This window comes from Mytilus californianus, unplaced genomic scaffold, assembly GCF_021869535.1.
Source record: "Mytilus californianus isolate M0D057914Y unplaced genomic scaffold, xbMytCali1.0.p SCAF_3, whole genome shotgun sequence".
Classification (NCBI taxonomy): domain Eukaryota; kingdom Metazoa; phylum Mollusca; class Bivalvia; order Mytilida; family Mytilidae; genus Mytilus; species Mytilus californianus.
The window spans coordinates 25517309-25534118 of record NW_026262679.1 but is presented as its reverse complement, the minus strand read 5'-3'; the positions used below and the strand labels follow the sequence as shown (position 1 = coordinate 25534118).

Genomic DNA, 16810 nt, shown 5'->3' with positions numbered 1-16810 from the left:
CCTCAAATGCCAATAAAATAACTTAAATAGATGTTTCTTAATTGAATGGGATTGTATTAGCAAACACTTTAATTATTCGGATAATAGTAGTTTTAACATGTTTCTATACCTATAAACGAATAAACCAAAATTTAAATGGAAAACAAACAAATAGATTACATTTCAATGATTGTAATTTTAAGTCAGTTCTGTTGATTAGAATTCAACCAGGGTAATTCATAAAATCAGAAGGAACATTCTGTCGATACTAATTTTAGATAGAAAATCCAATTTTGAAATTTAAGTGATATCCCATGGCCCACTCAGAAATGAGCTTTGTTTTCCTGATGATGTAATAAAAATAGTCTAAGGTACAAACATTAATGTTGAAGTGGAATTTTAAATGACAACATATTTTCTTTAGAAGAAAGACACACCTCAATTCGATAAAACAAAACTTTTCTTTATCACAAACATCCATGAAAATCTTGTCTCTTTATACTCTATAACGATTGATCTGATAGTAAATTCCAAAAAACTAATAACGATAAACTCAAAAATTAAAAAAACCAGACGAACTCAGTAATGAGATCGGAATTAATGACTTCCCTGCTTTTCAATCCGTTTTTTTTTTGCAGAGACAATACAGTAAAACTTGAAAGACTTGTGGATCCGGTTAAATGAAACAAAGATCAATTTTTAATTCAGAGATAGTATAAAATGATTTTAACTTTACAGTTTCATAATATTCTTGAGGTTCTGAAGGTAAACATGAAATTACTGCGATAGTTAATTAAAAAAACAAAAGATTCTAAAGTGTAGGTAAGTCATCAAACTTTTTTTAATTGTATCTTATCATCCATAAAGTCGATAAAAGTGCAAATATCCTGAGTTATTGCGAAAATTCTTGAGAATAACTGATCGTATGCGTGCCACTTTACAATTTCTCTTTTAGGTTTGTAGAGTCCTTCCGAATTATTTTTCCTGTATATTTATACATCATTTCCTTGCAATTTATATAAAACATATTTATGTACCATATCATTATCCAAATTTTGAATTTGATAATGACAATGTAAATTCTATTTTAGTGTTTATCGTCTGGCATTTGCTGGGTTTATTCCAATTATGTGTCGCCATTTTTACTTCAAGTCTTCATATACATAGCTGTATCTTTATCGGCATCTAACAAATATTTCCACACAAACGTGTTTGGGACCGTCTATATCTTGCAGTGTGATGTGAGTTTCTGCAACGTGTTTAAGACTCATTTCGTTTCGAGATTTTTTTCAATCGAGGATGATATCCATTGGTAAAAACGTTCTTGATATGTATCAGTTTTGAATTCCGAAAATAGTTTGATTTTGTCTTGTTCTAGTGAATATAAAATTAAAATAGTTATTGTCAGTCTTAATAGTATTTGAATTTAAACAATCTTAATTTCATGGTAAAAGCTATATGACATCGTAACCTTCTTGGCCTTTATGATAAATATTGTATTGTTTTTGTACTTTCAAATGAAGTTATTATATTATTATTTCAGTTTGCACAAATTTTAAGATTAAGAGATATGAGAAAATCTACTTTGGAATTCTTGCAACTTGCTTAATTTCAATTCTGGCCATCGGTTATAGATAGGGAAGGTTCACCGTAAATTAATTTGGCTATGTTTAAGGTCTCTTTTTGTCATATAGATCTTCACGTGTTTAGGTCTTATACATACCTGTCTGGCGTTCAGATTCTTGGTGTTGATCGTTCCTGAGTGAAATAATCCAGAAAGCGCTTCGAACGCACGGGATTAATAAAGTATTATTTTCATTTTAACCAATAGTGTGTACAAAAATGATTGATTACTTTATTTAAACGAATAAGTAGAAGTTTAAATTATGCATCGTAGATCATTCCGGAATTATTATGTAAGTCAAATAGAAAATTCTAATCATTCCATCAGTATCTATGATTGTTCCAGTGATTTCTAAACTTTACAATTATAACATTATTTGTAAACAACTATTATCCATCTTATAAGGCCACACAAAACAAATAAGACCAAGATAAATAATCATAATAATTACAATCTCATAACACGTCCCCCCTTAAAAAAAGTTTGAGTGTAGCGAGAGCTTTTTAAGAACAGTATACATATAAATATGGTATATATATATGTATGGCTTTCCAAATACCGTTTCGATTCCTAACATCACTGAAGAGACATAAATTGTCGAAATCCGGATATGGTGTACAAAAACCTTTGCACCTTTTGTTTGCGGTATACCACCTTTTCCGCAAGTTTATTGTTTTCTGTTTAGTATTAAATTTATAATTAAGATTCATTTATTACATCGGTGATCCGTTTATTTGGCAATCGCCAATGGCAGTCAGCAGGGTTTAAGAACATTTGTTGTTCGACCTGTTAGTCAAATGCGTTTTGTTAATATATACTTTTTCCACTTGTTTGGTCTTTTGGAAAATGTTGTTTGTGATGTATTTAGACCCCTCTAACAAGAAATTTGTTTTGCATGCACACGTATAAAAATTGCGTTTTTTATCCAACGCAATCATAGGTTTGAACGTTGTTTTCAATTTAGACTTGTTTATATTTTTTTGTTTGGGCTTGCATTATATTTGCCTTCGGGTTTATATGATCCGTTCATCCAATTTTGACTCCTCAAAATTCAAGAGTCTATCCTAAATTGAGGTAAATTGTAAGGCTTTCCAAATACCGTTTCGATTCCTAACATCACTGAAGAGACATTAATTGTCGAAATCGGGATATGGTATACAAAAACCTTTGCACTAATTTGTTTGCGGTATACCATCTTTTCCGCAAGTTTATTGTTTTCTGATTAGTATTAAATTTTTAACTAAAATCCATTTATTACATTGGTGATCCGTTTATTTGGCAATCGCCAATGGCAGTCAGCAGGGTTTAAGAACATTTGTTGTTCGACCTGTTAGTTAAATGCGTTTTGTTAAAATATACTTTTTTCACTTTTTTTGGTCTTTTGGAAAATGTTGTTTGTGCTGTATTTAGACCCCTGTAACAAGAAATTTGTTTTGCATGCACACGTATAAAAATTGCGGTTTTTATCCAACGCAATCGTAGGTTTGAACGTTGTTTTCAATTTAGACTTGTTTATATATATATCCCGTTGAGGGACAAAAATTTGTCCGCATAAAAGTCTAATTCTAACACTGTTGGGTGTAATTTTCAGACTTATATATATATATATATATACAAACAAGTCTAATTTTAAAACAACGTTCAAACCTATGATTGCGTTGATATATATACAAGTCTAAATTAAAAACAACGTTCAAACCTATGATTGCAACATCATGACAAACAACAGTGGTTTTGTTTGGCACATCTGGAAAAAAGATTTTTAAAAGAAAATACTAAAGTTTTCATTTTAATTTTCTCTGCGATCAAAATTTTTCAACTAACTGTTTGCTCCATAGTCTTAGAATTAAACGTGGTTCAATTGTATCTGGTCTGTCATGATCGTTCTCCAATTTAACCATGGCTAAAGTGGCAACTGGTTTGCTCTCACCTTCATTAGTACGCTCAAAATATGGTTTTAACATATTAATGTGACACACTCTATTTTGTTAGCGCCCACCGGGAGTTTTTACAAATAACTCAAATCATTGATTTTACTCTCTATTGTATAAGGAACACAGTATTTAGCCTGTAAAGGATGCCTAGGGTCGGGCAAAAATACAATTACTTTATCACCAGGTTCAAAAACTGTGTCCCTCGTATCTTTATCATACCATATTTTCACCTTATTCTGAACATTTTTTAAATTGCTCTGAGCAATTTGACAAACAGTATACAATTTTCCTTTAAATCTTGATACATAGTCTAGCAGATTAAAGTCACTGTGTTCAGTAAGCCATTTTTCAGTAATCAATTTAAAAGGTCAACTTACAGTATGACCAAAAACAAACTCAAAAACCCTTGTCGAACTGTAAAGACTTAGGAAGTCCTACTAACGTGAATAATTCGATAAGAGCTTTGACAATAGTTGGTGTCTTGATATTCCTTAACAGAATAGTCACAGGAAAGCGAGTGGATGTACACATTTTCTGAGCCATAGGAACCATCAATGTCGCAAAGGAAAGTATCAGAAAGGTCCATATAATCATACTGGTCTTCTTGTAAATCCTCATTCTGTTGTTTTCTTGCCATCGCTCTAGTAACAACACAAGCTGGATACAGTTCAGCATCATCTTCAGATGATTTCACATTCACCACCGGTTTACTGGTAACAATTGGTTCAGCAAGATCATTTCCTAGCAATAATGAAACACCCTAAACCTCGGACAAAGGCAGCACACCTTCTAATAACAAAGTCTGAGAAGGTCCAGTGTCCCGTAAAATCTAAATGGACCGAGGAGTAGTATTATCAACAAAAGAAACAAACCCATCAGACATAAAAGGTTTATAATCCTCCATGTAATCACAAAAACTGGACTTAAAAGCGTGTCTTGCAGGACATTCCAACTTATTGGTATCAAGGGGTGTCGTACAAGCGCTAGCCCAGTAAACAATCCAACGTTGACATTACGTTGTGACAACGTAATACTATCGTTGTGACAACGTAGTAAAATTACGTTGGTACAACGTAATTTTGTGGACTCCAAGGCACGTGCTGACAACTATCCACACAACGTTGGCACAACGTAATTTGTGACGTAATTTATTTCCATCATAAGACGTTGTAACAACGTTGCAACACAACTGTAAATGTCCCTTGTCCTCATTTGATTGATAGGAGCAATATAATTCCATTAAAGAAGTAAACAGGGTCTATATTTTATTCATTTGACCTGTTTTAAGTTGTAAACTTGTCTATGTAGGAAAGAAGGACACAATGTTGATATGTACTCTATTTCCAAACTGTCAGCTGTGTATAATATAGTCCCAAAAGTTTTTGTTTTTTTACCTTTTTGCCAGGTTTCAATGTCAAATGTATACATATCTCGTTTTCCCAAAAACTTTGCATTATGTTTTACATTAAACCTGTAGTTTTGTCCAATTCATGTTTCACACAGTTGTTTAAGGTTAAAGTCTTAGTTTTTAACTTTTGCAATACTGAAGTACAAGATTTACACATTTCCATTTAACAAAAGCAACTTTTCTTTAAAAAGTTTAACACATAATACTATTCGAAAAAGGAGATTTTGCATGATGGCCAATGAGACAACCCTCTATCCTAAAATCAAATATTGATGATGTTAGCAATTAAAGGTAACTGTACAGCCTTCAACATGACATCTTGGTACATGCTGCAACTTCTGAATGTTTAGGGTTTCAGTGTTCTAGAATATAGATTTCACTATGATGGTGGAAATTCTAGAATGTAGAATGTAGATTTCACTTTGACCAAGGAAAACATTTAGTGAGAGGTTTAGCGCTATAAAACCAGGTTCAATCCACCATTTTCTACATTTGAAAATGCCTGTACCAAGTCAGGAATATGACAGTTGTTGTCCATTCGTTTGATGTGTTTTGTCATTTGATTTTGCCATGTGATTAGGGACTTTCCGATTGAATTTTCCTCGGAGTTCAGTATTTTTGTGATTTTACTTTTTGTTAATGAATTATTCAGAAATATAACAAACTACCACATATACCTTAATATTTACTGTAGATTCATTCAGCTGGATTCACTACACAATGACAAGCTAGGAAAAAAGTTTGGAAAAAGGCCCAAAAGCTGACTGTCTAATTTACAAATATATATTCTACACAACTTATACACACTTCTAAAAATATCCCAAATGAAGAAAATACCCGAAATTCAATCAAACTAACTATTGCTTTTTTCCATTGACCAACTGATAGACCTATCCAAAAGTTAAGACTTCTTTTTTCTTAGCTACATGAACCAATAAAAAAATAATAATATGTTTCTGAATTTTTTAAATTTTTATTCCAAATTTTAGTCTTGTGTTGGTTGTATACATGTCATTCCAAATTTTGGTTTTCTGCCCTTTGATCAGCTGGTCTTGTGTTGGTTTCAGTTCTCTGAAAAAAAAAATAATCATAAATTATAAAATACAATAAAAAAAAGTTGATCCCAACTTATGAATTACAGCAGTTCTTAAAAAATATCCTGTGTGTAAACATAATCAATATGTTTTCTATTGCTGGTCGTATAATAAATCTTGCAGATTCATAATTATGTTGTGTTGTAACTGAGATGTTTGTATCTTTGCCAATTATACACATTTTGATAATGTTTGTTAGAAATTTTTAACATAATTTCAACAGTATATAATAATTTATAACTTTTGGTTAACCTTTGTTCTTATTTAAAAAATAAATTTGTTGTTAAATTGAACATGTGTTAATGAAATTATGGCTGTTCCAGAAAATACTATGTCCGCCCCCCAGGGACGGCCCTTTTTTTAACACCCAGCACCGACAGAATTAAATAATAATTAGAACAACACTCCCTTTGCATTTTGGTATTTAAAATACAACCACCCCCACATAAAATTTAAAAAAGAGACTTCCCTGGGGGGACATAGTATTTTCTTGAACAACCAGTAGTTATTCTACAAATAATAATGAATCCAAATTAAAAAAAGAAGTTTGCTTTCTCAAAATTGTCATTTATCAATTAATTAAAGATATTCATAGGATTTTACCTTAATAAATTTAAAATTTACATCAATACAGCAAGACCTTATATCATATGCCAATGAACGCAATCTATAAAATCAACAAATTATAATTTGATGAATAAAATTAATAAAAGAAGAATGTGTCCATGAGCCACAAATGATGTTATTAAAGGACATAACTAAAGAACAGTAAAACAGATGCTCTCCAAATTCAAACTCTGCGTATTATGATAATAAGCATTGTGTATAAATTTCATAACAAGTCGTTCAGGCAAACTAAAGTTAGAGAATAGAAACCAATTTTGAGTTCAATATATGTACGTACAGTACAAGAGTAAAACTATATCACTCAGTGAAGGAGGGCATAAAAAGAGCTGACCAACTGATGTTTGCCTTTTTATAACTAGGTCCAGCTTTTTGAGCTAGCTGGTGCATGCTTAAGTGTTACTGCAATGCATTCCTCAACCTCAGACACATTGGATCTGTGGATTTTTATACAAGACTCTGGAGAAAAAATTATAAATACATTCAATTATCTTCTATATTCTTCCGTCTGTTTACATGCGTGTCAGTCCAACAATTCTTTGGGAGAACTAGGTAAGTGACAAATTAACATGCATTCCAAAATTCATAAGTTTTATGATTGATTATGACATTGTTTCTGATCACATATTTAGTGAGAGTTGATTATAGCTCGTCATTGATAAACATGTAGATTTCATACCATAAATTGAACAGCAAAAAAGACGCCCCTTTATACTGTTTTTTTAACACCAGTAAACTGGGTTTTACCCTGAAAACAGGAAAATTTTAACCAATTTTTCCCGACTGGATCCTAGTCTAAATAATCATGAAGGCTATTTTAATTTTTTTCTGTGACGCCTTCTTACGACGACCTAGTCCCAAATAATTATGACGTCTTGGAAGGCTATCTTAATTTTTTTTTCTGTGACGCCTATCTACGATCGTCTTTATTGGCACAATTGTCTATTCCCATGTCAGACCCAGTGACACATTGTTTGATTGTTGGTTGCTAAACGTCCAGTGGCAAATATTTCATGCATGTTCAGGATGACCCCCAGTGATACATGTAGTATTATCATTAATAGGCCGAGTTTGTAATATGCCAAGTTTGTAATGTGCCGAGTTTGTAATCGGCAGAGTTTGTAATGGGCCGAGTTTGTAATTTCCCAGATGTCTAGCTTCACATTTGTGATATTGATCAGACTTTTATTGTTCCCCAACATTATCAAAAAAAAAAACAGTGCAAAAGACACTTGCAGCCTTAATATAAAGGGATGGTAGTTCTTGTCATGGATAGAAAACAAGTGCCTGTGGCTGTGCACCCTAGTTAATTGCATATATCTTAAAAAACAACACAAGTAAATCGAGCAATTTGAAAAATGGATTCAAATAACACAAATTTTGGCTAAAATATCTTGTATCAGTGCAATATATTGACAGTAAAGAAGAAGTATCATATTTCAACACGGTCACGGACAACAGACTTGAAAGAGGCGCCCAACACGGCAACAGATGTTTTATTTTCTTCAATTATTCTTGTTTTTATCATGGAGAACCTTTTTGGCGTAATGTGCAATTATTATATTACCTTTTTCTTTGTTCTGGAATCTGAATCGAGCTAAATTTCATTGCAAGTTTTATCACTGTTTTTAAAAATCAAGCGTTGAAAGTGCGCATGCTTAGACTTTTCATAGTATGCAGCGGTAAAACCCGAATACTGCTGAACGTTCCACTATTAATAGCCTGGCATCCTGACCCAATCTAATACTTCGTCGATAAGTCAAGCAGTTGGCCAGGATCCCAGGCTACACTATTATAACCAATCGTAAAAAAACTATTATGAAATTAAAATAATAAATGATGACCAAACTTTAATTATATATTAAACAATAAATATTCATATAAAATATATATATAAGAACATTAAAATTGGATTTGTAATATTTTCTTGGACATTTTGGTGCAAATTATGTCTGTGCGGGAAAAAAGGGGATATTTTGAAAATAGAAAAAATCGTGAATATATTCTAGTGAAGGTGAATGATACATCCAGGAAGACTCATACCCACAAAATTCGTCCCATAAAACCAGATTTAAATGTGTCACTGGTATTCACAGGGTTTGTTCACTACGTTATAATGTTGATACGACGTAACAAAATGTTTCGTCGGATTATGACAGTTATAAGCACGTTGTCACAACGTAATAAAATGTTACGTCCTGACAGGGTACTAAATTTACGTAAATTCGACGTAATTTTATAACGTCGTCTGTACGTCTGCATCCAAAGTTGGGTTTTTTACGTTCCCACAACGTTGGTACGACGTAAACTCAAGACATGACGTTCAGACGACCATTAACCGACGTCGGGAGTACGTCGTGTGTTTGCTGGGTAGACTTGGGTTTATTATCTCTTTCATTCTTCTACTGGAGTCTAAAATAATTAGCCATCAGGTGACCATTTTTCTTACAATAAGCACAAGTCAGTGACCTCTTCTCAAAAGGATAAAATTTTGGACTAGACATATTATTACTGGACTGACTCTTATTTTGTGCAACATGCTTACTATCAGTTCGCTCAGTACTTTGACATTTGTAATTTCCGCTCGAAGTATTAAAAATTTTACCTTTGAAACTTCTTTTATGTGAAAGGGTAATTATCGGAAATAACAGCTGCATCTTGTATTGTCTCAACAGTTTTGTCATCTAAATGTGTTTTTTCAGTCTAAATGAACACACTGCTTGAACTCTTCTAATAACATCAATTGTCTTATATTATCAAAATTGTTATCTATTTTCTTTGACGTAAGCCATTTATCAAAGAGATCTCCCTTTTCCCAAGTAAATTCAACATAGATTTGTGAATTAAACTTTTTATAAGACCAAAATTTCTGTCTATATGATTCTGGCACTAACTCATAAGCTTTCAAAACTTCCTGTTTTACAGTGTCATAATCAGAACTTTTTTCTGTCGAAAGTAAATTTCAGCGGCCTTGCCCTCTAAAACACTTTGCAGCATTGTAGTCCAATAAGGCTTTGGCCATTTCAAATTTTTAGCAATTTTCTCTTATTGTGGATATATCTTTCAACTGTTTTTGCACAAAATCTGGGAACCAGACGTATATGTTATGCTGCATCAAAATGTTCTGATTTTGACTGTACATTACTGTTGCTTTCTTCTTCAACTTAACTGTTATAAATATATGTCCGAGCCTTTGTCTTTTCTTTATCAGAAATTCTCCTCTTAACTGTACGGAATCCAATTAAATATATATATCCAATACGTTCACAATCAAGTGTGATGTTGTTCGTAAATAAAAGTGGCAATCCAACAACTCCAGAGATCTCCTGAGAATACAAGTATAATAATGTCTGTCTGTAAGTATAACTTTGGTGTGTGTATAAATATAGTACTCACGGAAACTTCTATAACACTTTAGAAGGAAAACTCCTAGAAAACTGTAGAAAAATGTAGAAGGGAAACTTTTAGAATATTGTAGAAGTTTAAATTATGCATCGTAGATCATTCCGGAATTATTATGTTAGTCAAATAGAAAGTATCATTCCATCAGTATCTATGATTGTTCCAGTGATTTCTAAACTATACAATTATGACATTATTTTGTAAACAACTATAACCCATCGTATAAGGCCACAAACACATAAAATAAGACCAAGACAAATAATCATAATAATTACAATCGCATAACACATACCACATCTCTTTATTTCTATGTGTCCACACACAGTTTTATAAACATTTGTAAAAAAAAATGCATTCTTCGTGAAAATTAAACATATAATTGAACCTTTGCTGTATGTCTAATAGCCGTAAAATTTTGCTATACGATCTGTTATTTACCTAGTGGTATTTTAATTTGGAATGATACGTATAGGCTGTAAAACTTACATAACGTAACATTTACATTAGCTCAACATCTTGGAACAATTAGTATCAACAGGTTGGTATACTTCTTTAATGAGTAAAATCTGGGGTTTTAATTACATCTGGTTAATAGCAATAAAACCTTCTGATCAAACTTATCTAACTTAACAAGAGTATGACGCAATGGCACATCTCTTAGAATACTTAATTATTCATTTTAATCTTTAGGCTACTAACTGCGGTCTTTTAACCAAGTTGTCAAAACACAGTATAATGGAAGGTGTACAACTAATAATTGCTGTTGGAGGTAAGATTGCTATTCTATCTTTATACGAAATTTTGGACGGAACAAAAATTGAAAACAACACGTTTAATAATTTCATGCGTCCGAAGCGCTTTTCTGGATTTACCTTCATCAGGAACGTTCAAAGCCAAACACTTGAAATCCGAGGGATGTATAAGTACCAGTTGAAGAGCTATATAACAAAAGTGAGACATCATTGTTTAGTTTGGGGTTGAGGATGGCAAGAAGCGGAGGTATTTGGAAAACATTATATAACTTTTAAGACAGAAAAAAAGCGACGGAACATCGTGTTTAATTTGGATTGGGGAAACCAAACAAATCACTGAGGGATAACAATATATAACTTTAATATGGAACAGAATTAGCCTAACATCACTTTTAGCATTGAATAGTGAAGTGCGAGAAAGCTTAGGGACATGGAAAATTATTATTTAACAGAAGCAGCGGAGCATTGTTTTGAGTTTGGGTTTAAGGAGGACATGACAACAAAGACGGAGTGACATAGGAAAACTTATTCCAATTTATTAACTATATAATAGTACCGGTAGGTTTAAGGATTGCCTTAATTTTATAGCTGTTTATACTAATATGCAGACTTTACTGGCTTTCGAAGCAATTTGAATGTAAAATTGAGAATTGGGGGAGAAGCCAAACACATATCCTGGCTCACTCTTGTTCTACCTTTTACGATAATATTATGCAATTCAAACATTAAGATAAGACATCAGTCAAATCAATGATGATTATTCTTAGACGTTTGACATTTAAGAGGCAGACCGCCATTTAGCCCACTCCAATTGAGAACATATGTAAAAATAGCCCTTTTCTGCCAAAAAATAGTGCTTTTGGTGTCATTGTTTACTAAACTAACAAACAAATTTGGAGAAATGAAACTTTTGGTGAAAGAAGAGAAATATATGTAAACCATTTTGAGTCCTAATCTACTTATGATTTTGTATTAAATAATGTGGATTTATGCGCTCTATAGTATACTTATTTAAGATGTCCTGAAACCAAGGGTTATTTTTAGTTGCAGTTGACTTCCGAACGGTCGGGTTTCATATCAAGACTTTAAACATGAAAATTAGAATAAAGAAGGGTTATTCATGTATAATTCAGATTATACCTGGTTTCTATGAAGTTAAACTTTATAAGGTAAAATGTTTAGAAAGCTGTGAAAATTGAAAAAATGGTTGATTATATAGGGATTTTGAGGTGGTGGTCTGACAACTTTACGCCAACATTTTATTTGTTTCATATCTTAGATTATATTGAACTCAGATAACTTTTTGAATAATGCAGAATAATAACAAATCTGGATTTGTGTAAGCTTGTTATCATAACACAAATAACCGTTTATTATTTAACATTTCCAGATAGATAGTGGAATTTCTCCTTATGTAAATACTTAGATATTCACTGTATGCTTTTGTTTTATTTTACTTGATTCAAACTAGAAGCAATACGACTTTGCCGCATAATAGATACAGTATTCTTACCTGTTTGCCTTGAAGTTTCCTGATATATCTAGTAGCGGTTGCGTAAATTTGTATTGTCCAATCTTTTTTTGTTTTCGCGGTGCACCTTGTGTCATCTCTGTTTATTAAAAAAAACCTTAGATAGTTCAGATTTTTGCACTAACATATATCCATTGGTACGTATGTAGAACTGTATAAAGCAACATAAAAACAAATAAGATTAAAAATAAAACTCACCATAAATACCAGGATTTAAATTTTGTACCTACGCCAGACGCGCGTTTCGTAAACGCACTTGCAACTAAATGATAAATATACATAAGTTATTTTATTTTTTTACATTAACTTTCTAGTGATAAGTACAGCACATATTGTCTTTGCAAGCTCCCCAAATCGTCTGTGGCCACTTGACAACAGTACATATACAACCGAAGTTCAGGCACCCTCGACAGACCCTGTAGATACTGGTCAGTGTGGACGAATATTTGGAGGTCAACCCCCAGATTATCCTAACCCAGTTGTCGAACTTGATGGACTGACTCCTGTTGACTTGGTAGTTGATGCGACTGTTGATTCCGACAAAGATTATTCATTTTCGATGATGGTGAGACCAACCGTTGACACTGGAGCATTGTTGCACTATAAACCAAACGATTCAACACAGCAATTAAGAGAACTTGCTTTATATATCTCTGGAGGATATATTCACATGGAAAGAATTCTTAATACCAAATCTGAAATATCACCACCATCAACACAGCAGATTCCACCAAATGCTTGGCATTTTATAACTTTCGGAATAGACATAAGCAATGGTAAAATGATCATCAATTTCAATGGAGAAAAAATAGAACATAATAACAATTATCTTGACAATGTTGACTTTGTTATTCCTGGCATTTTGCGTGTTGGTGGTATGTTTGATCAACAAAAACCTAATTTACAAGGCAGAGTTGCATGTGTTGGATTTTACAGTAATGTAAAAAAACCATCGCAAAGTGATTCAGAACCATCTTGCAAGGCTGGGAGTTGGGTAAATAGTAAGTTTTATAGTGTCTTAAAAATTATGACTTTTAAGATAAATTTTGTAGCGTCTACTATTTATGTTATTCCCACAGATTGATTAATGAGGTGAGATGGTAAAATATTTCTAGTTCCAATATCGTCAATGGTACATCATAAATATTTTACAATTGACAAAAAACACCACTTTAGCTCGTTTCTTTTAAATCTCATATTAGCATCATCCTTTAAAAAAAATATATATATAAGTCACCCAAATATCTTTGTATAGAACAACCTGTAACATAGAAAAAATCGTGGATTACAGGATGATACAATATTAGTAGTCTTTAAGAAGTTTGAAGACCAAAAATAAAAAAAAAGTAATAGACTATTCAAATATCAAACAACTGTCATACAAGTGGGAGGTTTAGATAACCATAAAACCAGGTTTAACCCACCATTTCTTCGGAAAATGCCTGTACAAAACCAGGTTTATGATTGTTGTTTTCCATTCGTTCCAATGGTTGATAACGTTTGATTTTGACTGTTTTTATGGACTTCCCCTTTTTGAATTCACCTTAGGGTTTGGTTTTTTGGTTTAATATTTTTTATATTTTTATCATATTATTGACTTTTGACAGACCAGTGTCACGCAAATGTCTAATTGATGTTATTTGGAATATTTGTAATAGTTGTGAAATTCAAGGGACCAGGAAGTGACCTTGTTATACCTGTTTCTCTATTAGGTACTTTGTTGTAGAAAAACTTAGTCTTGAATAAAACTGACTGAAATCAATTAAACGTTGCAAAATACTTAGTCTAGTCCTAAGACTACATTTCAATCTGACTAGAAAGAAACATTACTTTACATTATACATTTATTTCCCATAGGAATAAAGTAAGCAAGATTCTTTGAATCGTTTTTATGAACCATGTTCTAAGGTATTCGCAAAATCTCCTCAAAATCTCACAAAAAGAACTACAAAAGATCTTTTAACAGTGTATGCTTTTGTTTCAATTCAGACATTCCCGACTGTTCAACACCACTGGCAGTACAAAGAACTGAAACAGAAGCTGGTTATTTTATGATGGAAACAAATATTCAACTCAGTACTTTAAATATGATATCAACAAATCCGAAATGTACCAAGCTTCGTTGCGCTGTATCATGTCTGAGACACCAAAGCTGCTGGTATTATAGGTACGCGCCATCAGCGTCAGGATGTTCACAGTGTACACTGTATGATAGTAGTATAACTTCTTGGAAGGGAACAGGTGCAGGAGACAATTACTTGTTTAAATGGAAATAGAAATAATACATGGTTTTACACCAAACTAAATGCATATGTTACAAGCCTTAAATGTTATTGTTTTTAAGACCGAAGCTACATTTTCTCATATTTTTCTGTTTATATCTGAAAATGGTTAAAATGGAAGACAAAAAAGACCTTCATAATGGCGAGATATCTGACATTTTTTTCGCTACAGTGACAATGCTGTATCGATAAGACGACTACAATTATGAGAGTCATTCCTAAAGAACGAAATCTTTTCAAATTGTTCATAGCCAGTCAGTCTTAATTTAAGTAACTGAAATATGCTATATTTTTTGACAAGGTCTTAACAGCAAGCATAAACATTTTATTCCACTTAATTTGGACAACGCACTTTTAAATTAGATTTTGATATTTTTTTAAGCTGATGTTCGTTGATGTGTCGGATGTTAATAAAACAATTTCAGTATTGTATACAAAAAGCTGCCACCATCAGTTCAAGATTTGATTGTCGTAAATAAAGATTCACCATGGAAGACCTAAAATACAACTCTACAACTCTATTATTTTAAACATTTTTTACATCCATTTTTTATGGTAATATTCTATACAAAGCACAAAAAATTTCGTCATTCACCTTAAAAGCTAACCAAACCTTTAAACAGACTTATTTAGAAAGGATATAGTTACGATACTGTTGTCAGGTCATCAAAGATGGCATATTTTGGAATTAATATTGATTCGCTCATAGGATTTTGCATCGGAAATAAACACATTTATTCTAAAGCCAGTTGTTGGCATGAAACGGGTTATGTTATTCTCATATATTTTATAATGGTATGATACTAAACCCCTAACAGGAGGGATTGTGCTTGATTTTCATATGATGAAGACATGATCTTTCAATCAGTTTAATTGAAGTCTGAACTCGCATGACAGTAACTGCTAGTAGTCCTTTGTTAATTTATGTACCATTGTCATTTTGCTTAGTTTATTCTGTTACCTATTCTGACCTCGGACTCGGACTTCTTTTGAGCTGGATTTTACTGTGCGTATTGCCGTGTGTTCGATTATTCTTCATTGGCTAGGGGTATAGGGGAGGGTTGAGATCTCACAAAACATGTTTAATACCGCCGCATTTTTGCGCCTGTCTCAAGTCAGAAGCCTCTGGCCTTTGTTAGTCTTGTATGCTTTTTTTATATTTAGTTCATTTCTATGTTTTGGGATTTAGCGTGACGTCTATTTTCACTAAATTCGGGTGCGCGATTTTCCCGATGTTTTCAAGACCCATTGGTGGCCTTGGGCTGTTTTCTGCTCTTTGGTCGGGATGTTGTCTCTTTGACACATTCCTCATTTCCATTCTCAATTTTATTCATTGTCTAAGACTATTACAAAAGGATCAGACACAGGTTTTGCAACTTAGAAAGTCTTCCCCATCTTAAATGCATTGCAAATGTTGCATTAAGAAAATATCAATTTATTGATCTTAAAAAGGTATAACTTAAAAATGAATTCTGATTCCACGAAATATATTTTAACACCTCATTAAAACAGAAGTAAATGAAATTCAGTACAATGATTTATAAAATGATTCAGTAACGACATGTCAACTGTGGATCTGACGGCATCATTAACCAATTAACATGATAAAAGCAAGTTTATTGCGTTAAAATTAATTGTTATATATGTACACGGTTACAATTAAAATCAGTCAAGTGATCAGTCTTGCTCAAAGTATACTTACCTCGACACGATTAATGGATTATATAATTGAAAAGGAATATATGTTGTTCATACTTATGTATGTGAGAAAAGAGGGCGTACCGCAAAAAACATTGGGTTGTTTAGACTGCAAATCTTCAAAATTAAGCATGTTTGATACTGTTAAGTTTTGAGTTTTAACTAATGTCCTTCTACCCTTGCTGTTACAGAAGACATTAAGATTGTGCCAGATCGAGAGGTTATGAAAGGACTGCAATACAATATCATATATGTATCGTCCACCATTGAAATTAACTTGTATATGTATGTCGTTCAGTCATTATCGACTCCTATTCTTCTTACTTTAAATCTTTATGCAGAAATGAAATATCTGATAAAATTCATTTGGTTCTTTCTTGTAAAAGTATGAGACTGTGTAGAAGCATATTATTCAGAGTAGAAAAAAACAATATCGTTTGTTTTAAGTTGATTTTATTCTAGATGGAATTTGTTCGTTCCAG

The 16810-nt window shown here is 32.4% G+C and overlaps 1 protein-coding gene across 1 annotated transcript; it reads left to right on the top strand.

Moving 5' to 3' along the window:
• The first annotated feature begins 741 nt into the window (after window positions 1-741).
• On the top strand, window positions 742-15837 carry LOC127734212 (uncharacterized). Its single transcript, XM_052243966.1, has 4 exons — window positions 742-801; window positions 10756-10834; window positions 12663-13349; window positions 14338-15837. Exons 2-4 carry the CDS (start codon window positions 10801-10803, stop codon window positions 14622-14624), a joined length of 1008 nt encoding a protein of 335 aa, XP_052099926.1. The 5' UTR covers window positions 742-801; window positions 10756-10800; the 3' UTR covers window positions 14625-15837.
• Window positions 15838-16810: the final 973 nt, after the last annotated feature.